This window comes from Diabrotica virgifera, chromosome 3 (assembly GCF_917563875.1).
Source record: "Diabrotica virgifera virgifera chromosome 3, PGI_DIABVI_V3a".
Taxonomy (NCBI): domain Eukaryota; kingdom Metazoa; phylum Arthropoda; class Insecta; order Coleoptera; family Chrysomelidae; genus Diabrotica; species Diabrotica virgifera.
The window spans coordinates 109946103-109972011 of NC_065445.1; the positions used below are offsets into that span (position 1 = coordinate 109946103).

General features: G+C 34.1%; 1 protein-coding gene across 2 annotated transcripts in view; it reads right to left on the reverse strand.

The window, feature by feature from the left end:
• LOC114341779 (uncharacterized) overlaps nucleotides 1-25909 on the reverse strand; it is a 119313-nt gene that overhangs the window by 30411 nt on the left and 62993 nt on the right. For both annotated transcript variants that reach the window (XM_028292587.2, XM_028292588.2), the window contains exons 4-6: nucleotides 20736-21170; nucleotides 18347-18710; nucleotides 12454-13000 (exon numbers count right to left, since the gene is read on the reverse strand). In XM_028292587.2, the coding sequence (XP_028148388.1) occupies nucleotides 12454-13000; nucleotides 18347-18710; nucleotides 20736-21170 (1346 nt within the window). The remainder of the gene's footprint in view (nucleotides 1-12453; nucleotides 13001-18346; nucleotides 18711-20735; nucleotides 21171-25909) is intronic.

Here is a 25909-nt window from a genome sequence, read left to right on the forward strand (position 1 = left end):
TCGTATTTCTCAGTAGGTAGGTATGTTGTATTGGTATTCCGATATAACAACAACCTTCACCGATCTGTTTAAGGGATAAAAATGATTTGATTACTATGATTACTTGTGTTATTTTTGTATTTGAGTACCGGTAATCATATCGAGAATCGTATTTCTCAGTAGGTAGGCGGTTCTGATTGCATATTCGTGTTCAGAGACCCCAAAAACCCCCCGAATAACAAAATCTGACCGTATACTGATTTTGACATGTTTATGCACTTTTGGATGCATTTTATACATTTTAAAATGCATTTATGCATTTCTACCCATTTTTCAGCCTATATTGTAACCTTCTTCTTGACTTTATCCTGAACACAATGCAAAAAGTTGCAAGTCTCTAGGTGCTCTATTTAAAAATCTATTTCTGGACCCCAGAGGTAAACTATACTATGTCGACATGGTGTTGTTTTGAATCAGTGTTTTTAATACACTTATTCTATGGGCCATTCCACGAACATATGCCTGTTTTGGATTACTTCGACAACGAATATTTTACTGTGCAACATGAGAAGTACGAAAGTAAATGACGCTAATAATAATTATTCCAATAAACAACAATATAATTTGCAATTTACTTTCGTTCTTCTGATTTTGCACAGTAAAATATTCGTTGTCGAAGTAATCCAAAACAGGCATATGTTCGTGGAATAGGGTATATTAGTTGGATTATACAAATTGGTAATATATTATTATTAAAATATTGTCATATTGTCTTTTAACCGATTATGGGATATATCAGATTTTTATTAACATCCTAAGTGCTCCAAATTTTGTTGCAAACACACGCTAAACAAATTTGCTCGAAATGACATAGTGTAGTTTACCTCCGAGCTCCAGATTTATTCCGGTGTTTTAGTGCTAAATGCTCTGGTCTAATTCTAATAAAACCAATGTAATACATACAAAATTAAAGTTGTTGATCATACTGTAGAAACATTATCATTTCTACATTTTTCCGGACAGTCTAGAAAGTAATCAGGTGTACTGGTTGTAGATACAATAGTTGTTATTCGCTCTGATACGATTGGTACGAAGTAATCAGAGTAATCAAAGTAGATACAATAGTCGTTACTCGCTCTGATACGATTGGTACGAAGTAATCAGAGTAATCAAAGTAGATACAATAGTCATTACTCGCTGTAATACGATTGGTAAGAAGTAATCAGAGTAATCAAAGTAGATACAATAGTCGTTACTCGCTCTGATACGATTGGTACGAAGTAACTAAGTAGTCACAGTAATCAAAGTAATCAAAGTAGATACAATAGTCGTTACTCGTTCTAATACGATTGGTACGAAGTAGAGTAATCAAAGTAATCAAAGTAGATACAATAGTCATTACTCGCTCTAATACGATTGGTACGAAGCATGGTACGAAGTAATCAGAGTAATCAAAGTAATCAAAGTAGATACAATAGTCGTTACTCGCTCTAATATGATTGGTACGAAGTAACGAAGTAATCAGAGTAATCAAAGTAGATACAATAGTCGTTACTCGCTCTAATACGATTGGTACGAAGTAATCAAAGTAGATACATAGTCGTTACTCGCTTTGATAAGGTTGGTACGAAGTAATCAGAATAATCAAAGTAGATACAATACTCGTTACTCGCTCTGATACGATTGGTACGAAGTAATCAGAGTGATCAAAGTAACGATTTGCCTCTCTGTATAGTAATCGTTACTTTCGGTATTCGTAAGTAACGAGTACTTTTCTAGAAATATAAAATATTTCTAGAATATAAAGATTCTAATTAAATGGTAAGTAAAGATAATGAAGAATGTCCCGTTATCAGATAAATTATGTAAGCATTTAAAGGAACAGTTAAGAGCAGAAAGGAATATAAAGTATTTTTTATTAATAATTGATGGATTCGACCGTTACTTGATGGAAGTTCATTTTATCTCACAATAAAACACTGAAAACGTTTGTTTTCTATACTTTCACAAAATTTATTATAACTATGTGACTACAGCTGTTTCGACAGAGTGCCTTTCTCAAGTGATTTAGTTTACTATGGGTTTGCCTTTTTTAAGTTTTTAACTGAAGATATTGAGGAGTGGGGAGCTGTTTGTCTCGAGTTGGCCATTCAGCATTATATCTGTATTTTTTAATTTATTAATTTCCATAGATTCTAATAAAGATAGCTTAAGGCCTTTATTTTGAATATGCAGAATTTGAAACTCTTCATTAAAAGAATGATTATGATCTAGAAGATGAAGTGCGTATGTAGAAGTGTCTGTATTTCTATTGTTGAAAGCCCTTTTGTGTTCTGCTATCCGTTTGTCAAAGGTTCTGCCAGTTTGACCGATGTAAGTTTTCGGACAGTCACCACAAGTTAGTTTGTAGAGTGGTGAAACAACTACAGAGTGGTGTCAACAAACTAACTTGTGGTTAGTGTTGGAAAATTCTCGAGAATGAAAAATCGGAGAATATTCTCGAGAATATTCTCGATATGGAGAATTTTCTGAGAATGAATCCCAAGACGAACTTAGGAATACAGTGGTACCTCGATTATCCGTCAGGGTACCGGACCAAGGGTATGACGGATAATCGAAAAGATGGTTAACAGAACATTAAAACAAAACGTCAGAGTACAACTCTTAAATTTTATTTGTATTTTTTATTTCACAATATAAGAAGGATTTATGTATGGGCAATCGAATCAATTTGGTTTAAAATATTCTAAAATCTTTTTGTTTTACTGTTGCTTCACATTTTGCAACAGCTGAATTTCTTAATCGGAGTAAGATCATGCAATCTATTTTATTGGCTTCTCCTTGTTGAGAATACCACTGGATGAATTGTTGTATGTGCTATGCAGCTCCTCTAGCTTCTTTACTCAAATTTAGCTTCTTCAAATCTTTGTCAGTTGCAATAGCATCATCGACATTGCCACCGTCAAATTCCAAGTCTGTATCAGCTTCTGAATCTGTTTCGTCCGCCTCCATTGCCATTTCATCGATTTCATCATTTGTCATCATTTGATAGCTGTTTGCATCCACCTCACAAATTAACCATTCGTTTGGCTTATCGCAATGCTCAAACAAAATGGATTGATGACTCAATTTTTGCTTATGTACGGACCCTGACGGTTAACAGAGGTGACGATTAACGGAGAGACGGATAATCGAGGTTCCACTGTATTGTTAAAGATGAAAAATAGGGTATTAAAAATCATGAAATTATATACAAAATTATGAGACGAAACAACAGTATACAAAAAAATATAAAAACAACAGAAAACACAAAATTTCTTTGATAAAAAATTATTAGTTCATAGATATCATTAGTTCATCCTGGTCATCTACATTTTGCATTTCAATGTACTCATGAGAAGTTGTGGGATTTTGTTTTTCATGAGTGGCCAGCTCAGTCATGAATTGGTCTACTTAAACAATTTTAAATTGTGAGCAATAAAAGTTACCTTACGAGCCCGTTCAGCAGTAAGCCGGTTTCTTTTAGAGGAGTGGATAAAAAAACCATAAGTACTGAAACTTCTTTCAGTAGCTGCACTGGATGAAGGCATGCTTAATATATTAACTGCTATTTTAGTTAATTTTGTTCATAAACATGTACCTTTTCAACATATGATTGGGTCTAGTTTTTCAATTGATTTTACAACGTATGGTTTTCCAAAAAATCCCTCCTTAGACCGATAAAGTGCCAAATCTGCCATTATTTCAGCCGACTCATCAACATATTTTAAAGTTGCTAAATTATCTACAAACTCAGTTTCCTCAACTTGTTCTCCTCTGCTTAAATGAACACCATTCTAAATATATGCACGTTAATATTGCACCAAAACAATAAATATTGACACTGTAAACACCTTTGCTAGTGGTTCATGGGATTGGCAAAAACAATATACCTACATATTTTTTAAATTATAATAATTTGACCCGTATCTAATTTTTATTTTTGTTTCGGTTTTTGAAAATATAGAAAATTTTTGCCGAGAATATTCTCCAGAGAATTTTCTGGCCGAGAATATTCTCGAGAATATTCTCCTCTTACATCACTACTTGTGGTGACTGTCCGAAAACTTAGATCGGTCAAACTGGCAGAACTTTTGACAAACGGATAGCAGAACACAAAAGGGCTTTCAACAATAGAAAAACAGACACTTCTACATACGCACTTCATCTTCTAGATCATAATCATTCTTTTAATGAATAGTTTCAAATTCTGCATATTCAAAATAAAGGCCTTAAGGCCGGCCATTGGTAATGTTACAAGTATAGGCGATCCCATCACCTTTATAAAGTACACCACTCATAATCTAGAGCATATATGTATACCGAAAAATGCTTAACCTACTAACAATATATCTCGCTAATTACAGCCATATTTTTGCTACCCTACCTGTTGTGTATTGTTTATAAAAAAATGTGAAAGTTTTGCTTTTTTCTCAATAAATATAAGAGCGTTTATATCTAAATTACTCAAGTATTTAAATGAATTTCATGATAAAAGTCCGTTTAGCACTAGCCTATATGTAACGGAAGGATGTAACGTTAAAAAAATGTGAATTAATAAAGTACTTTTTGCGTGGTGTACTTTTAAAATAAATTTCTGGAATTAATAGAAATTGGCATGTGAAACGTAAATCTTGTACATATAATACACAAAAAGTATAGGAATCTGTAAGAATCTAAGCTCTGTTAATGTAGCAATTATGTATAAGATGGCGCTACGAAAAAAATTAAATAAACATCAAAAATTCAGGAGCGTAATGGCCCGTTTGAAACTTTCCTTATTAAATTTCGGTACTTGACAAATATGAGTTTATTAGGGGGTCCGGACAAATAATCCCGGACAAAAAATCCCCACAAATTATCCCCGGACAAAAAATCCCCACAAATAATCCTCACAAATAATCCCCACAAATAATCCCCGAACAAATAATCCCCACAAAAAATCCCGGACAGATAATCCCCACAATTTTTTTTTTGACAAAATATCCCCGCAAAAAATCCCGGACAAAAAATCCCCAAGAAATATTTTTGCCCAATAAAGTTGTCAAATGAATGCCTATAATCCAAGGATGGTACTAAAGATGAGAAATTTAGACTGTCTGTCCGTCGGTACGTCCGACCGCGCATATAACTACTCCGTCATTATGCCAGGTAGAATGACACATGAGGGGTCGAATGAACGGTTATAATCCAACAATGGTACTACAGATGAGCAATTTGGTCCGTCGGTCTGCTTGACCACGAATATAACTCCTCCATCACTGTACCAGGTAGAATGACAAATGAGGTGTCGAATGAAAGCTTATAATCCAAGGATGGTACTAAAGATGAGAAATTAGACCAAGGATGTCTGTTCATCGGTCCGTCCGACCGCGAATATAACTACTCCGTCATTATGCCAGGTAGATTGACAAATGGGGTGTCGAATGAACGGTTATATTCCAACGATGGTACTAAAGATGAGCAATTTGGTCCATCGGTCTGCCTGACCGCGAATATAAGTCTTCCGTCACTGTACCAGGTAGAATGACAAATAAGGTGTCGAATGAAAGCTTATAACCAAGGATGGTACTAAGGTTGAGAAATTTGACCAAGGCTGTCTGTCCATCGGTCCGTCCGACCGCGAATGTAACTACTCCGTCAATATGCCAGGTAGATTGACAAATGGGGTGTCGAATGAACGGTTATAACCCAACGATGGTACTAAAGATGAGCAATTTGGTCCATCTGTCTGCTTGACCGCGAATATAACTCCCCCGTCACTGTACCAGGTAGAATGACAAATAAGGTGTCCAGTGAAAGCTTATAACCAAGGATGGTACTAAAGATGAGAAATTTGACCAAGGCTGTCTGTTCATCTGTACGTCCCACCGCGAATGTAACGACTCCGTCATTATGCCAGGTAGATTGACAAATGGGGTGTCGAATGAACGGTTATATTCCAACGAATTTGGTCCGTCTGTCTGCCTGACCGCAAATATAACTCCTCCGTCACTGTACCAGGAGAATGACCAATAAGGTGTCCAGTGAAAGCTTATAACCAAGGATGCTACTAAAGATGAGAAATTTGACCAAGGCTGTCTGTTCATCTGTACGTCCCACCGCGAATGTAACGACTCCGTCATTATGCCAGGATTAATGACAAATGGGGTGTCGAATGAACGATTATAATTCAACAATGGTACTAAAGATGAGGAATTTGGTCCGTCGGTCTGCTTGACCGCGGATATAACTCCCCCGTCACTGTACCAGGTAGAATGACAAATGAGGTGTCGAATGCAAGCTTATAATCCAAAGATGGTACTAAAGATGAGAAATTAGACCAAGGATGTCTGTCCATCGGTCCGTCCGACCGCGAATGTAACTACTCCGTCATTATGCCAGGTAGATTGACAAATGGGGTGTCGAATGAACGGTTATATTCCAACGAATTTGGTCCGTCTGTCTGCCTGACCGCAAATATAACTCCTCCGTCACTGTACCAGGTAGAATGACAAATAAGGTGTCGAATGAAAGCTTATAATCCAAAGATGGTACTAAAGATGAGAAATTAGACCAAGGCTGTCTGTCCATCGGTCCGTCCGACCGAGAATGTAACTACTCCGTCATTATGCCAGGTAGATTGACAAATGGGGTGTCGAATGAACGGTTATATTCCAACGATGGTACTAAAGATGAGCAATTTGGTCCGTTGGTCTGCCTGACCGCGAATATAAGTCTTCCGTCACTGTACCAGGTCGAATGACAAATAAGGTGTCGAATGAAAGCTTATAACCAAGGATGGTACTAAGGTTGAGAAATTTGACCAAGGCTGTCTGTCCATCGGTCCGTCCGACCGCGAATGTAACTACTCCGTCAATATGCCAGGTAGAATGACAAATGAGGTGTCGAATGAATGGTTATAATCCAACGATGGTACTAAAGATGAGAAATTTGATCCGTCGGTGTGCCTGACCGCGAATATAACTCCTCCGTCACTGTACCAGGTAGAATGACAAATGAGGTGTCAAATGAAAGCTTATAATCCAAGGATGGTACTAAAGATGAGAAATTAGACCAAGGCTGTCTGTCCATCGGTCCGTCCGACCGCGAATGTAACTACTCCGTTATTATGCCAGGCAGAATGACAGATGAGGTGACGAGTGTACAGTGAACGGTTATAATCCAACCATGGTACTAAAGATTCACTCACGCATTTCGTTTCCGAAAGTTGCACTTTCACGCACAACGTGCGGGAAAGTAAAATACCTTGTAATATTGCATTATAATAAATATATTATAATACATGCAATAAACTAATATTGAAAGTTTGTTTTTAACAACCTTGTCAAATAATTGATTTGTGTATTTTCACTTCTAAATAAAAATCGATATAACTCTATTTTTTGTGGCTTTTTCCAAACGTACGGCCCTAGAATAAATATTATTCCTAACTCGTGCGGAAAGTGTGTTCCTCGCACTCGAATGCCTGCCCGAACTCCGCTATCGCGTCGTTCGGGTCAACGGCAGTCTCGTGCGTGAAATTATCACTTTCCGCACTAGTTAGGAAAATAACTATTTTATGATGTCGATATTTTCCAAGTTATGGGGGGAAATAGTGACAGTTAGAGGTTAGAGTTAGAGCATAACTATTGAATTGTCTCGTTAATTATGAGTTTTACGACAAAAATGTAGGTACCTATAATACAAAAATAGAACTTAGTAGATAGAATTAACTTTTACATAATTTTGAATTTTGATCTCTTTCATTTTTTTTACGAATATTTAAAATTGTTTCAAATATGATTTCCTACAATTATTTCTTTTTGACAATTTTTTTCGTGCGGTTGATATTTTCCGAGTTAGCGGGAATATATTAAAAAGGGGTGGGGGAGCATAATTATTGAATTGAATCTTGTTTCCGAGCTGCCCCAAATTTTATAATTCTAACCTTTAGGGGAGGTCAATAGTGGTGTAAATTTAAAATTGCGACTGAATTCCGCTGAAGGGTTAGCCGTCATATTGATTTTAAAGGAGAACCGTTGATGCTAAATACCTCCACCATTTTCAACTTTTTTGCTCTACTGCTCATTATTTATAATAGTTCCCAGGTAGCAAGACTGTTTAACGCGCTCTATCTGAATCTGCGTTCCATTAGTGTGCAGATGGGTTATAGGTATAGATAGGGCTATTATAGCAATTGCCATTAAACCGGTTTTTGGTACGAAAATAGTGATTAGCAATTAAATTTAAGCATGAATTGTAATTTCGATTACCAAATATCGAATTCCATTTGTGAGTTCTTTCAAAAATCGTGCATGCAGCACTCTGCTTTGAATAACCCTGTTCAAAACATCCATTTTGTGATGATAATTGCTTGTCCTGAAAACGATAATCTTGATTGTAATACAAAAAAACCTATTCATTTTTGTAATTTCAAAAGTATTTGGTCATCATCATCATCAATGGCGTTATAACTCTTCGAGACTCTGCCACATTTTTTATTATTTAAAATCAATACAGCTGCCCACGATGTGATATTTGATACCGTTCACGTTATCAACACCAGTAATAAAAATTTAATGTGTTTCTCGGTCGATGATCGAAATGCCACATCAGCGACTTGTTAATTATTGTGTTTTGACTGGAATAAGAATGTGAATTTTAACCGAATTTTTAACGTGCATACAAATTGCACATACAATTTTTTTTGTTTATGCTTATTTTTTATTATAATAAATATGTTGATTTTCACCCATCCGTGAGCAAAAATTTGGTTGTTTTGACTTCTGAGTAATACCAAAAAGTCAAAAATCGTTATAACTGAAAAAACTCGACAGATTTATGCTCGATAAACTCATAATACTCATAAAGCTAATAAAATATTTTTGATCTTTTCGTTTCACATGATTCACTGAGCGTTGGCTTATTTTTTAATATTTTTCCTTATTTTTTTTTTAATTCATTGAATTATAGCGTTGATTGAGATATTAGAGGCCGTCCAATATATCAATCAACGATAATAGTGAATATGCTTATTTAATTTAAAAATAAAATAATTCTATCCTCTTCTTCTTTGCTGTGCCTGTCCGTGACGAATGTTGGCGATCTCCATGGCATGGCAATCTTTATTTTATCTGCAGCAATGCAGGAAAGCTTCACATATGTTGAGTTGAACCAGGTTCTGAGGTTCTTTAACCAGGATGTTCTTCTTCTTCCTGGACCTCGCTTTCCAAATATTTTTCCTTGGAGAATGGCTTGTAGGAGGGCACATCTGGATTCATTTCGCATAATGTGTCCAAAGTATTCCAACTTTTGAGATTTGATGGTCTCGGTTTTTCCCCATTCTTCTGTAAGGACCTCCTCATTTGTGACCCGATCAGTCAATGGGATTTTAAGAATTCTATTATAAGTTCAAAAAAAATTCAAAAAAATATGCTTGAAATATTTATTTCAAACTCTAAGCTCACCCCACCTTAAGGATAGCTATGACACGAATTTGATAGGCAAGCCATGCAAGTCGTTTTTGTCTATGTATGAAATTTTTTTAAAAAAATTCTCATCCGGAAAGCAGATGGGTGCAGGTCGACCTATATTCGGATCTTAGACTATAACGTATATATAGTTTCGTAGAGTTTTGCTATCAGCCGTTGATGATTTGCTGATGAACGCTACTCGTGTTATTTCTTTCCGTTCATGTTCACAAGAGCATGTGTTAACAAGTAATTGGACTTCGTAAGTCCTAGGTTTTCATCCAAAGTAATCGAAAGTAGAACTGGAAGTCGATATTTTAACTCTTCGTGTAACTTTGCGTCGATTCATATACGATTTTACTAATTTTGGATCATATTCATTTACATTCATACCATACTTTGAGTCACTTTAAAACAGATACTTGCGGTTGCAACTCTAAAACTGAAGTCCGATGTTAAATTACTCATCTTTAATACCATCCTTGTGTTATAATCTTTTATTCGAAACCTCATTATTTGTCATTATATCTGTATTAATACGGAGGAGTTGTATGTAGGAGGACAGACGGAAAGACACTCATGAAACCGGAAGTATATATTTGTTCTCGCCTTGCGAAGGCTCGTCGAATAATATATCACTTTTACTATTCCGGTGACTTTAAAACAGTATTTCCGGTCCCATTTGTAAAACCGGAAGTACTTGGTCAAATTTCTCACCTTTAGTACCATCCTTGGATTATAAGCTTTCATTCGACACCTCATTTGTCATTCAACCTGGTATAGTGACGGAAGAGTTATATTCGCGGTCGGACGGACCGACGGACAGACAGCCTTGGTCAAATTGCTCATCTTTAGTACCATCCTTGGATTATAAGCTTTCATTCGACACCTCATTTGTCATTCTACCTGGTACAGTAACGGAGGAGTTATATTCGCGATCAGGCAGACCGACGGACCAAATTGCTCATCTTTAGTACCATCGTTAGATTATAATCGTTCATTCGAAACCTCATTTGTCATTTTCCCTGGCATGATGACGGAGAGAAGTTACATTTGCGGTCGGACGGACAGATGGACAGGCAGCCTTGGTCAAATTTCTCATCTTTAGTACCATCCTTGGTTATAAGCTTTCATTCGACACCTTATTGGTCATTCTACCTGGTACAGTGACGGAGGAGTTATATTCGCGGTCAGGCAGACCGACGGACCAAATTGCTCAACTTTAGTACCATCGTTGGATTATAATCGTTCATTTGAAACCTCATTTGTCATTTTCCCTGGCATAATGACGGAGAAGTTACATTCGCGGTCGGACGGACAAATGGACCGACAGCCTTGGTCAAATTTTTCATCTTTAGTACCATCCTCGGTTATAAGCTTTCATTCGAAACCTTATTTGTCATTCTACCTGGTACAGTGACGGAGGAGTTATATTCGCGGTCAGGCAGACCGACGGACCAAATTGCTTATCTTTAGTACCATCGTTGGATTATAACCATTCATTCGACACCTCATTTGTCATTCTACCTGGCATAATGACGGAGTAGTTACATTCGCGGTCGGACGGACAGATGGACAGACAGCCTTGGTCAAATTTATCAGCTTTAGTACCATCCTTGGATTATAGGCTTTCATTCGACACCTCATTCGCTATTCTACCTGGTACAGTGACGGAGGAGTTATATTCGCGGTCAGGCAGACCGACGGACCAAATTGCTCATCTTTAGTACCATCCTTGGTTATAAGCTTTCATTAAATGTTCTAAACATTAATTACATTTTCATTCTAAATTAGACAATTAGACAAATTTGAGTGATATAATTGTTCTTCCCTGGTATAATTTTATAATATTGGGACATGAGAAGTAGGTAACAAACTATGATGAACCAATATGCGAAATAGATTTTTCCAATACTTTTGGTTTAGATTTTACCACGAGATACGAGCACAGTATTTATCCGAGTAAAATTTTCAGCGAGAACCCGTCCTTAAACCTCCTAGAAAATGAAAAGTTCGCGCCTCATATATAAAACGATTTCGAGTCATCTTAGCGAGACCGCACCTGCATACCTCTCTGTACTGAAACTAAACTATCAGCTGACTATAAAGTCTGGAGTCCGCGCTTCGCTTAGATATCTATTGCGTTATTTCTCCGATAGAGGCAGCATCTCTCGGGAACGAATCTTTTCTCTCTGTTGCACTGCGACTTGGGGACCTCTCTTTCATACAACGGCCGGCCTTAAGCTATCTTTATTAGAATCTATGGAAATTAATAAATTAAAAAATATAGATATAATTCTGAATGACCAACTCGAGACAAACAGCTACCCACTCCTCAACCTCTTCAGTTAAAGACTTTAAAAAGGCAAACCCATAGTTGGGTGCTGTATTCTTTGCCCATAGTAAACTAAATCACTTGAGAAAGGCACTCTGCCGAAACCGCTGTAGTCACATAGTTGTAATAAATTTTGTGGAAGTATAGAAAACACACGTTTTCAGTGTTTTATTATTTTTTATTAAATTGCCATTTTATAGTGATAATATTATAATGGAATTAATATGGCAGTTGAGGTATTAGAACAATTAATTCATATAAGAAGAATGAGATATCATAAAAACTATTGAAAACATCTACCAAAACGACAAAATGGAAGTCAGAATAGATGAACAACTTACAGAACCTGTAGACATAGGCAGCGGAATAAGACAGGGAGACGCATTGAGCCCTATGCTCTTCAATTTAATCATGGATTAAATCATCAAAAGTGTCAACAAAGGAAGAGGATACAGAATGGGAAACAAAGAAGTAAAAATACTCTATTACGCAGACATCGCAATATTGATAGCCCAAGATGAAGACAGTCTACAAAGATTAGTCCACAGAATTAACAGAAGAGCAAAAGAATTCAATATGACAATTTCATCTCTGAAAACTAAAACAATAGTAATCAGTTAAGAACCAAAAACCAATTCAAAAACTTACCTATTTGTGGTTTTACAAAACAGTAGTCATGGTCTACACTTTCATTAAGAGCAGGCTTAACTTCAACTATTGTTGTATCTTTAGGGACATCCTCAAGTTTAGCACAATAATTGTGATCTCTCATTATTATATCTATAATAAAATTATCAGACTTTTCAACATAACTATCTACAATATCTTCTTCCATTTTCTCTTGATCGCCAAACATGGTGTCCAACTTATGCTGTTGCTGTTGGTAATTCTGAAAGTTATCCCAAATGTTCTGCATAACTATATTTGAAATTTCTTCCATGGGAAAGTCAGAACTGGTTTTCTCTTGTTGTAATATGTCTAAAGGAGGTAAATCTCCAGGAGGTTCAAGCTCAGTCACAGAATCTGGTTTTTGTTCTGGTTTAATCTGTGGTTCTGGTTCTGCCTCAGAGTCACTGCTACTATCACTTTCTGAAAGATTAAGAGCTGGGAGATCTTCTAATACGTCGATTTTCTGTTTGGGCTTTTCTTCGGCTTTTTCTTCTTCTTTTTTGGGCTCTTCCTCATTGTTATCGACCTACAATATAAAAAACATTTTAGAAGTACCTATATAGTTTAAGCAAGTAAATAAAAAGTATTATAAGTAAACCACTTCAGCAGAATACCGAAGTATCTGACAGCATTCGTAAATATAACACCAGGAGGAACTTATATACCAAGACACTAGAGGCATAAGCATGTAAAAATAAAAATAAAATTTAATAGGGCTCTCCCTTCTATTTCACTTTTAATATTAACAATATTAACAAAGAAAAGAAAGAAAACAACGTGGTGATAACCGGCCTCCAAATACAGAGAGAAGACTCAAAAACATCAAAAAATACTATGAACAATTTTCTTGCGGAAAAATTAGAAGTACAAGTTCAGGTAAAAACAGCGAGAAAAATAGGAGACAGAATATGGAGTTTGATAATGCGAAAGACAAATAAAAAATCATGCAAAACAAATTCAAGCTGCAAAAAATTTGTCTGTTAAAATTATTAACAGACCAAATAAGTAATTGGAAAGCCTGGTCAGAGAGAATACTATCGGTTGAAATGAAAGATAAAGGCAAGAATCTAAAAACAATAATAATTGTATATGGTCCAAATGAATACGAATCGGCTTATAATAAGGATAAACTCTGGGAAGAATTAGCATTGGTCACGGAGGAAGCAAAAGAAGATACATATATATATTTAGCAGGAGACTTTAATAGCAGAGTAGGAGCAAATAACCAGGAATATAAAGAGGTATTAGAAAAATATGGAGAAACAGCACGAAACAACAATGGTATAAGAATGTTAGATTTCTGTATGATGCACAATTTAGTAATAACTAATACATTTTTTGAACACAAAAACATACACAAGTATACAAGAGAAGTTAAAAGTAGAGAAGAAAAATCGATAATTGATTACATGTTAGTAGAAAAAAAAAATAACAAGAAAAATGTAATGGACACAAAAGTTAGAAGGGGTCCAGAAATAGGAAGTGACCACTATTTAGTAATAATGAAAATAAAACAAAATATGTCAGATAATAACAACAAACACAAAATGCAAGAAAAGAAGCAAGAATATGAAACTATTAGGTCATATAAGTTGAGAAATACAGAGAATATTGAGAAGTACCAGATGATCATAAATCAAAAACTAGAAAATACTAAAGAAAATAGAGAGGGTCAAAACGTTGAACAATTATGGAACTACTTCAAAGAGATAATACTAAATACAGCGACAGAAGTATGTGGAACAAGTAAAAAGAGCAATAAAAGAAAGCAAACTGCATGGTGGAATGAAGAAATAAAACAACAAGTTAAAAGAAAGAAACATGCTTGGAAAATATACTTACAAAACAAAACACCAGAAAACTATGAATAATATAAAAAAACAGGAGACTAGTAAAAGAGGAGCTAGTTACAAAGGCAAAGAAGGACAAATGGACAGAATTTGGAGAAATTATGGAAACAATCAGTAAAGAGAATCAAAAACTGTTCTATGGAGTATTAAAATCAATGAGAAAAGAAAAAATTCAAGAAATAGAAAACATAAAGAATAAAACTGGCTAAATTCTTACAGAAGAAAATGAAATAATGAACAGATGGAGAGAATATTTCCAAGAGATGCTACAAACTCACTGCCATCAAGAAGAAAAAACAATGTAGCGAACCAAAAAATAGAGGTAGACAATGTAGACCCTATAACCATAAATGAACTGCAAGAAGCTATTGCAGAAATGAAAAATGGAAAAGCACCAGGCTATGACAGAATAACCAGTGAAATGATAAAAAAATGGGACAAAATGCAACAGAGCTATTATTAAAAATATTTAATGCAGTTTGGAGAGAAGAACAGATACCGATGGACTGGCAGAAGGCACAGATGGTGCCGATTTATAAAAAGGGCGATAGAACAGATTGCAACAATTACAGAGGAATAACACTGTTAAGCACTGCCATAAAAATATACAAAAAAATACTGAACAAAAGAATAATCAGAAAAATTGACAGCACACTCGAGGAATCACAAAGCCGTTTCAGAAAAGGCAGAAGCACCCAGGATCATATATTTACAATCAAGCAAATAATAGAAAAATATCAGCAACAGGAGAAAAAATGTATATGGCTTACATAGATCTTGAAAAGACTTCTGACACGAAAATTACCAAGGCAAAAATTATGGGAAATATTAGAGAAGAGAGGTATAAGTAACAAAATGATAAGTGTAATTAAGAACATTTACAACAACAATGTGAATTATATCATCAGCCAAAACAGAACATCAAAATCATTTACTACGAATGAAGGACTAAGACAAGGAGGAGGATTAAGTCCAACACTGTTTTATAATTTACATGGATGAGATAATTAAAGAATGTAAAGTAAAAGTGAAAAAATGCATGTGGGTTATAGTAATTTAATAAGAGTAGACATTTCAGAAGGAGCATTCGCCGATGATGACGTCGTCATATTGGCCGAAAATGAGAAACAACTACAAAGAAATATAGAAATATGGAATGACAATTAATAAAAATAAAACAAAAGTTATGGTCATGGGGGAAAAGGAAGAAGAAGAAAAGATAAACATAAAAATAGAAGAAGTAAATATAGAACAAGCACGAACATTCCAATACTTAGGAGTAGAATTAGAAGACAACGGAAGACAGGAAACAGAAATTAATAATAGTAATCAAAAAACAATGAACCTATACGATGCAATGAGCAATAAATTCATAAATAAAAAAGAAATAACACGAAAAACAAAAATGAATGTGTTCAAGTCAATATATAGACCTGTATTAACCTTTGGTTGCGAGTCATGGGTACTAACAGAACGACAACAGAGTAAAATACAGGCAGTAGAAATGAAATACCTTAGACGAGTTCGAGGAGTTACCAAAAGAGATAGACTACGTAACACTCAAATAAGAGAAGATTTGGAAATCGAGTCAACGTTAGAATTTACAGAGAGAAGGCAACTCAGTTGGTGGGGTCATCTTCAGAGAATGGATCAGACAAAACCGGTGAAAGAAATTTGGCAGGCAAAAACGCAAAGAAGAAAGAAGAAAGGTAGACCACGACAAACCTGGGATAGAACACTAGGCAAAATAATCGAGAAAAGGGGAACAATGTGGATAGAAGCGAGGACGCTGGCTAGAAATAAGAAGGAATGGGTCAAATTTGTACATAATATAAATGCATAGCAGTTATTAGTTAAATTTAAGATTAAGTTGTTTTTGTATTGTATTATAATGTAACATAATGTAATGTATTGTCACCTTACACCACTATGTGGTAAAAAGGTGTTTTGAAAATATATTGACAATATTAAAATAAAACTTATTTTAATTAGAACTAATCTTCTGGTTACACCATTCATGGCTTCTGATATTTGCAAGCCAACGAATTGCCGGATCTAAGAAGACCGAGGGAGATCTATCAAGTTGCATCTCACTACCCGCCTGTGCAGCACGGTAAAATTCCAACAAAGATTAGTTCCCGATACTCAGAATAGGAGTAGAACTAATAAAAAAACAAAATGATTATTTATCATATCACAACGAAATGATTATTTATTATCTTCCTATGGAATTTGAGGTCTAAGATGAAATTATGTACCAAGTTTCGAGACTACTACTTTTTTGTATATCGTATGTTTTGGTTGAAAGAATAGAAATTGGTCTTGATAAATAATAACATATAGATGTGATAAAGACCGACAAACAATCAAAGAATTTCAAATGATATATTATGGAATAATAAAAAGGAGTTCAAAAAATAAAGTTGGGTAAGAAACAAAATGAAATTATGTAAAACAAAGCCACAGTAGTATTAACTACCAGATAAGTTTGCAAGTTGTATGAGACTCGATAGATTATGCAATGAAGAATTAAGATTTAACACGTTCACTACCATAATGTTAAAGAAAGTGGATCCCTACGGCCACGAGTCTCCCGTTTCTATGCTTTTGAGAACAAAAACATGAAACAATATTTAGAGAAAATGATATGGAGAAATATATGAAGAAAAAAAATTTGAAAAAACAATTTACTGTGTCTGTAATGTATACAGGGTTGGCCAAAGAAAAGAGTCCACCTCGATATTTGGCGGTAGTTACTAGATTTTAAGGAACTGCCGAAACAGGTCGATTTTTATTTTTATGTTGCCATTTTTTGGGATATATTTCATACTAGTGACGTCATCCATCTGAGCGTGATGACGTAATCGATGATTTTTTAAATGGGAATAGGGGTCGTGTGGTAGGTCATTTGAAATGGTGTTCAATTATCTATTCAGTAATATAAACATTAATATCAATATTTATACAGGGTGACCAAAAAAATTATTTTTGAATGGAATTAATTGACGCAAGAAGAAGAAGGTATGTAATTTATTTAACTCAAAATACATTGTACTGCTGTCAGAAAATAGAAAAAAAATGTTTATTTCACAAATAAACATTTCTTTTCGCTTAAATAAAATCACAAACAGCTTCCCACCTACCTTTTGGCAGTTTTAACATTTAATTTAAGCGAAAAGTAATGTTAATTTTCCAAATAAACATTTTTTTCTATTTTCTGACAGCAATAGAATGGATTTTGAGTTAAATAAATTACATACATTCTTCTTTTTGCGTCAATTAATTTAATCCAAAAATTATTTTTTTGGCCACACTGTATAAATATTGATATTAATGTTTATATTACTGAATAGAGAATTGAACACCCTTTCAAATGAGCTACCACACGACCCCTATTCCCATTTGAAAAAATTCATAGATTACGTCATCACGCTCCGATGGATGACGTCACTATGGTTTGTTTTTAAACCAGGAGGAGTAAACTAAAAAGACAGATTCACACCCAAGAAAGTCTCTAGAAAAATCACCGAATACATCTTTTTTGGTTGATCATATCGGCCTTCGACGGTAATCCATAAATATTATATTATACTAATACGTTGCTAAAGAGTTCTAAAAACAAGTGTTTTTTATATAACAGCAGACGAAAAATCTAAAAATTAAAGGAATACGCAGAAAACAAAAAATCGCTGATATAACTTAATTAACCTATGAAATGCTAGAAGTGTCAAAATTTCATAAATGTCATGAAAGTCAAAATTTCATAACAGTGGAGTAAACTTACCTGAGGTTGGACCAATTACAAACAAACATTACGGCGCGGTAAATTTGAATTACTCCTCTTGGTTTAAAAACATATAGTATGAAATATATATCAAAAAATTGTAATTTAAAAATAAAAATTGACCTATTTCGGCATTTACTTAAAATCTAATAACTACTGCCAAATATCGAGGTGGGCTCTTTTCTTTGGCCCACCCTGTATATCTGTTAACAAAAATTACATTCCTAATTTCATTTACCTCTTCCTTTATTTCTTCAGCTATTGGCTCCTTCTCTTCTACTTTAGGTTCTTCTGGGGGCTCTAAATGCCTCTTCATGTGCTTCTCTAATAATTTCTTCGATATAAACTTTTCTTCACAGCCTTCAAATGTACAAGAATGTTTCTTTTCATCAGTATGCAACCGTTTATGCACTTTAAGCGCAACTGCACTTCGAAGTGACAATGCACACTCATCACAACTGAAACTAGCAGGGGGAACACAGAAGTGGTAGACATGACGCCATTTCCTCTGTAGACATTTCTTGCATGGGACGCTCTCTGTACCGTGTTTCCAGAAGAGATGCCTTTGAATATCTGATTTATTTCTATATGCAATTGCACACCTGTAAATTTGAAAATTTAAGATTGGCCGAAGATATTATTTTAACCCAATATTATGTTCAAATTATTTTTTTCCTGATATTCATATTCGCAAAACATTCGCACAAATCTTGCGAATGCGAATACGAATGTGAATATGCAAAAAATATGCGAATATTCGCGAACGCGAATACGAATATTCGTTACATCAATAGTTGGCACTGAGGCCGTTTAACATTGAAATGTTTTATACTACTGACTTTAAAAAAAAATGTTATTTCAAGACTTTATTGTTTTCTTTCATTTTTATGTATTGGTGATTAAATTAAAACAAAATATTGTTTGACTTCGTATGTTGGTTTTTTTAATTCGCTTGAAATATTAGGAAATATCAGATGATTCCATATAAGTTTCGTTGTGTGTAGCTATACAATATGGTTAAATGTTTTTAAGGTTTTAAATAGTTTTCACTTTAAATATTAATGTCTTAAATTAGAAGTTAATATGACTTAATCTGGCTGAAGACTTCAGTCAATGGCCTTTTGAGTGGATGTTTAATAAAAAACATTAGTTATTTACAACTTAATGGTTTTCATTCAATATAGATACCAGTAAAAGAGGAAATGTGATACTTTATTATAAAAAAATTATGTAAAGTAGACTCGGAAATTGGCTAGAAAATTTAAACCGAGTATTCGCGGTGTGCAAGTACTTGGAGGGGATACGAGAAACGATCGTGCGAGAATAGAGGAGAACTATTGCACCTTTCTTAAATAATTCATTGGCGAATGGATTTAGTGTCCGCAGTCATATAAACCCAAATAAACAACAAATAAATAATTCATATTGTCAATTTAAATTGTCAAATTGACGTATATTTCATTCCTACTGTCATTGAAGAAGAAAAATTATATATTGCTCCACAATATTGATATGATATGCGATTATTATATAAAGGTAAATTTAATTAATTGTATTTTGCTTGCAGTACTGCATTTTAATAACTAATTTTATTTACCACATACAATTGTTTACGTTTTAATAATATAACCTGAATCTTATTTTTAATTATTATTTTTTTGACTATGGTCTTGACAATTATCCAGTAACCAGGACTAATATAATTGGCCAATATAATTAAAAGTGCGAATAATGTTGCTGAGCGTAGAAACCAGGTGTTGCTTTGCCGAACTTGCACGGTCCTAATAACAAAATTCAGTTTGGCAACATTGTGTGAAGACCAAGAAGTCTTCTCACATATAAAACGTCATTAGTCAAGACAAATTAATATATTTTTTTACCAACAAAAATGAGATGTTTTAAACGATTCCGCTAATGAACTTGCTTTTTTGTCATTAAAAGTAGAAAAACAGTTTAATTTCTCGTGCTAAATAATTATCGTCTAATCATTTTAACTGCAATAATATACTAATATACTAATATAAGGGCCGGTTGTTCGAACGCTAATCAAGAAGTTGATTATAATCAATCATTTATTGTAATCAATTTTCTTGATGGGAATCAAATCGCGACATGAAAAATACATGTAAAACACTAATCAGTTATTGATTGTAGGTAAAACAGTAATTAAAATATAGCCGCAGCTCTTAAATTATTAAAAATTGCTTATTATTATTATTGATTTGTAAGTAAAAACAAGAAATTAACATCAGAAAGAGTTTAATCATGTTTTATTTTAAATTAAAACCAAAATAATAAAATAAATCAGTCAACATAACCTCAAAATGCAACATCGGTCAGAAGTACGCTTAATCAAATATAATTGTAATTAAATATTTGATAATGATCAGTTTTGATTAGCGTTCGAACAACCGGCCCTAAGTGTTTACTGTAAGTTCAAAAATTACTAATTTATAATGATTAATGGGATGTTAAAATACCGACACGTGCTTATCTTTAAAGCGACTACTCGAATTTCTTAAACATTTATACCAAACATTGATACCGCCACTTTTTTGCGTATTCTGACCGAATTCCGTTTCTACTGTAATGCAATATTAAAGTAATTAAGGTTATAATCGTCATACCTGTAACAAAAATGATGTAACTTATGCTTCCACACATGATTTGACAGTCGATGTTGAGTATGACAGCTGTCCAAACACACATCACAAACATTATGTTTCTTCCTAAGATGTACCATCAATCGAAAAGAACTAGGTAGATCATCATGCACACACATACAACACTTAAATTTTAATTCATAGTCTAAAATGTACACGCCAGGACACAAGTGGCACACTAGTTCACTGTAAGTATAGAAGTTTGATTTACACATAATACAAAGCAACAGACTTTTCGAATGGAATCTTCGATTGTGAAGATAATGTTCTTTGTGAACTGTTGTGCTGAAATGGCATTGGAAACATTCAAATCCATGGGAGAATGTTATTGCTTCGTCACTAAAACTGGATTCTAAGCTGAAGAATGCCGAAGATAGCTCTTCTAAACTCTCCATTATCCTAAAAAAAAAGTAATCACTTTCAGATATAGAATGTCAGCTAAATAACAATACTTATTACGGGTGTACATAAAGAGTAAAGGGTCCCCCTGCCGGGATATTTTAAACTGGTTGATATGCTTATCTGCCTGTGGCCGCTTTTGTTGTCTCACTACCTAAGTTCCTGTGATATGTGTGACGCATTGTTAGCGTCACGTCGTACTCAACGTGGTAGTAGAGAACATACTTGGTGGTTTATTATACAGGGTGTCCAGAAACTCTACCGACAAACGAAGACAGGAGATTCCTCAGACAATTTTAAGACAATTTAACCTAATTCACCTAGTCCGAAAATGCTTCCTAAAGGTAGAATTCCGCACCAAGCGACCGAGACAGGAGACCGCGACAGGCGACAGATAGGCGAGGTCTCCCCACGACTGCTCTCAATGCAATTATATCAGGGTAGTTCTGCAGCCCGCGACCGAGACCAGCGACCAACTATCGTCTATCGCGACCTATCTGTCGCCTGTCGCGGTCTCCTGTCTCGGTCGCTTGGTGCGGAATTCTACCTTAGGGAGCTAGAGCTCTTTGAAGATGGCGTCATGTAATTAGTTTTTCTTAAATACCTCCAGAACGCTTCTATTTAGAAAAACGAAAATTGGTATACGTATTTACTTTCCAGAAATGAATCGATTCCATCCATTGCGAATTTCTAGTACCGGTCATAGGCGTCCGTTTTGGGTAGGTCAACAGTTATTTTATAGCATAACTTTATTGTCTTTAATTTTTAAGTATTTTTGACACTAGATTATTCAATTATGAGATATTCGAGTACTAAAAGTTACTCTTGCTTTAAGTTGGTAAAATACATCGTTTTTTTTTTATATTTTTAAATTAATAATTATAATTTTTATTTTAATTTTTTTTAACTTTTTTTTTCTCAAATTCCCAAAACTAAAAACTTTCAAATCGATTTTTCTAGAAAACGGTGTATCCTACCGACTTAAAGTAAGAGTACCTTTTAGTACTAGAATACCTCACAATTTAATAATCCAGTATCAAAAATGCTTAAAAGTTGAAGACAAAAAAGTTATGCGATAAAATAACCGTTGCCCTACCCAAAACGGACGCCTATGACCAGTACTATAAATTCGCAATGGATGGAATCGATTCATTTCAGGAAAGTAAATATGTATACAAATTTTCGTTTTTCTAAATAGAAGCGTTCTGGAGGTATTTAAGAAAAACTAATTACATGGCGCCATCTTCAAAAAGCTCTAGCTCCCTTAGGAAGCATTTTCGGACTAGGTGAATTGGGTTAAATTGTCTTAAAATTATCTATGGAATCTCCTGTCTTCGTTTGTCGGTAGAGTTTCTGGACACCCTGTATATTTTTTATTAGCTTCGTAAAATGATCTTTTGCTCTACTGCTATTAAGGATTTCATCAGTTTTCACTGAATTCCTCTCTTAAGAGGATCGGTACGTATTTTCGGTTGCAATGCTATTCAAATGGGGATTCATTTTTTTCGAATCCTGAGAAAACTAATAAGTATTTTTGAAAAATTTAAACGCATAATGAAAGATTACGTTATTAGCGAGGGCCGAAAGTCCCTGAGAACTTCTATAATGTTTATTTTAATAAGTTACAGGGGTGAAAAACTAAGAGAAAATTTAGTGTGATTTTTAATTTCAAATATATCATTCAAAATAAACTTTCTATTTATTCTAAGGGACTTTCGGCCCTTGGCAATAATTTAGTCTTTCATTCTGCGTTTAAATTTTTCAAAAATATTTATTGGTTTTTTCAGGATTCGAAAAAAATGACCACAATGCCGTGGTAATATTTTCCAAATCTATCTTTGTCTTACAACGCACTCAGCCGAATATAATATTGTCAGTAAAAGTGTCATAAATCAGTGACAATTTTAAATATTTGACATTGCATCGGGAATATGTTGAGTTATTGATTAAATATTATTGATATTGTGTATTTGATAAATAATTGATTTATAGGCCTTGGGCCCGCATATACAATTATTATTTATGACCACACCGTTGAAACTTTTTGTACTTGGTTGTACTTTTGTTTTGTTATTTGGGTGGAGTCGGACAAATTTTGAGCTTGGCGCATTATGGTAGTGGGGCGTTTGTCTGTCAAGCGGTGACGAAGTTGTCAATTTTATGCAAGAAAAAAATTTATTACCACATTGGTCATTCTATTTTAATCAATGGATTTTATCATATAAACAACGAAAACAATTTTGTCGGACAAAAATATTGGGGCATATGACGCGTCGGACACGCTAAATATGTCAAATTTATGAAAATAATAAATTTATTACCACATCGATAATTTTAACGGTATCTATCATAAAACCTTTTTACAATAATGTGGTAACCTTGTCGGACAATTTTCACGGGGCATATGCGCAGTCGGACGCGCCGAATATGTCAATTTCCTGAAAATTTTTTATTTATTACCACAGATGTCATTTTTATTTTGTACTGTTCTGTTACATGTGTAACGCATATTGGATCACTTTTCGGACAAAAATAATGGGGCGTTTTGGTACAATTAAAAGAAAAAGTAATTTTTATGCATACATGGTTTTTGGTAAAGAATGGGCCATAGCTTAACCTCAGGTTCCTGAGGTTAAAATAGGCCGATTTAAGCTAACTTACCTTAGTACAAAGTTTATAATAGCCGAGATACAGGGTGTCAAAATCAAACTTTTTTTTTATTTATTATTGAATATTTCCTGATAGGTATGAGATAACAACATGAAATTTTATATCTGGGGGTTTCTTGAGTCGAGAAATCTAAATTCCTTACCAAAAATTATGCTTTGCCCAGAGGGCGCCACATATGCCTTTCAGCACTCATTTATTACGTTCAATTTTTTTTATCCCTCACTCTGTATAATTTTGACATTAAAATTTTTATTTTCCTATTAGTTTTACTTAAAAAAGGTATACTTCTTTCATCTTCCTAAACTCAACCGTTTTCGAGATAAACGCATTTTAAATATGCGATACACCATCATTTTTAGCATAATATCATTGTAGTTACACCCAAAAAATAACTTAAAATTTATGAAAATAATAAATTTATTACCACATGGATAATTTTAACGGTATCTACCATAAAACCTTTTTACAATAATGTGGTAACCTTGTCGGACAATTTTCACGGGGCATATGCGCAGTCGGACGCGCCGAAGATGTCAATTTCCTGAAAATTTTTTATTTATTACCACAGATGTTATTTTTATTTTGTACTGTTTTTTACATGTGTAATGCATATTGGACCCACTTGTCAGACAAAAATAATGGGGCGTTTTGGTACAATTTAAAAAAAATTGATTTTTATACATTTAGACCTCATATTAAATTACGTATTTTTCGGCTCATATTACCCGTATGCGCGCCAATGGTGAATATTAAATTCTTAACTGTAGTTAAAAAATGTGCAATAACTACCTCTTAAAACCCACCAAATTTCATTTGCATATCTCAACTGGTTTTAAAGCAATAAATAAATCGTCAGTTTGTCAGAAAAACTTCAACACCCCCTATCTCGGAAACGATGCATTTGTGGACATACGTTTTTCTCGTAAAGCAAACTGACTTTATTTTGTCATGCACAATTACTCCTTATTGCCATACTTATTTAAAAACACACTTTGTCTATGAAAAACATGGCTAGTTTTTAAAGTCCTTAACTTTTTTATTATCCAACATAAACGAATGAATGAAAAAACTGAATGTTGAGAAGGAATGAGGCTATAGTTAGGTTTTAATTTTAGTATTTTATAGATGCTAGAATATTCCACGGGGTGATGCGAACTTTGAGAAAAAACACATTTTGATTCATACACTAGCTTTGCAATAAAAATTATGTGTGTACCGACAATATTACTACAGGGATATTGCTAAAGAATAAGGCGCTAATGTTACGAAAAAATCACTTAAATCGGACAAGAGGTTTATAAAATACAAACCATCAAAAATAACCCATTTTTAAGGTGGTTGATTAATTTTGGTCCAGAGTGTACATATACAGGGTGTTTGGTAAAGAATGGGTCATAGCTTAACCTTAGATTCCTGAGGTTAAAATAGGTCGATATAAGCTAACTTACCTTAGTACGAAAGTTGATAATAACCGAAATACAAGGTGATAAAGTTAAACTTTTATTTTATTTATTCTTGAATATTTCCTAACAGGCATGGGATAATAACACGAAATTCGGTAAGCAGGGGTTTTTCGGGACAATAAATCTAAATTTGCCACCAAAAATGATATATTATCCAGAGGGCGCCACATACGCCTTTCAGCGCTCATTTAATAGGATCAATTGTTTTATTTCTCACTCTACATACCTTTGGAATCAACACTTTTATTCTCTTAACATTTATACTTAAAAAAGGTTACTATATTCATCTCGTTAAACTCAACCGTTTTCGAGATAAACGCATTTTAAGTCTGCGAGGCAATATAATTTTTTGCAAAATTGTGATCTGATATTTGCTTACATACTCCTTGAACAACGACAAACATCGTTCTGTAGTTTTTTTTTCCAATTAAAAAAAATTTCCGACACAAGTATCAGGTTATAAGTAGTTATATTCTAAATCAAAAAATCTAAGTGTCCGACAAAAATATTGGGTCAAATCCAAAATCGGACAAAAAATTTAATTTTTATTAATAAACTGTCTTTTAAATAATACTGGGTTCGTGCAACCCTTATCTTTAAAACCAT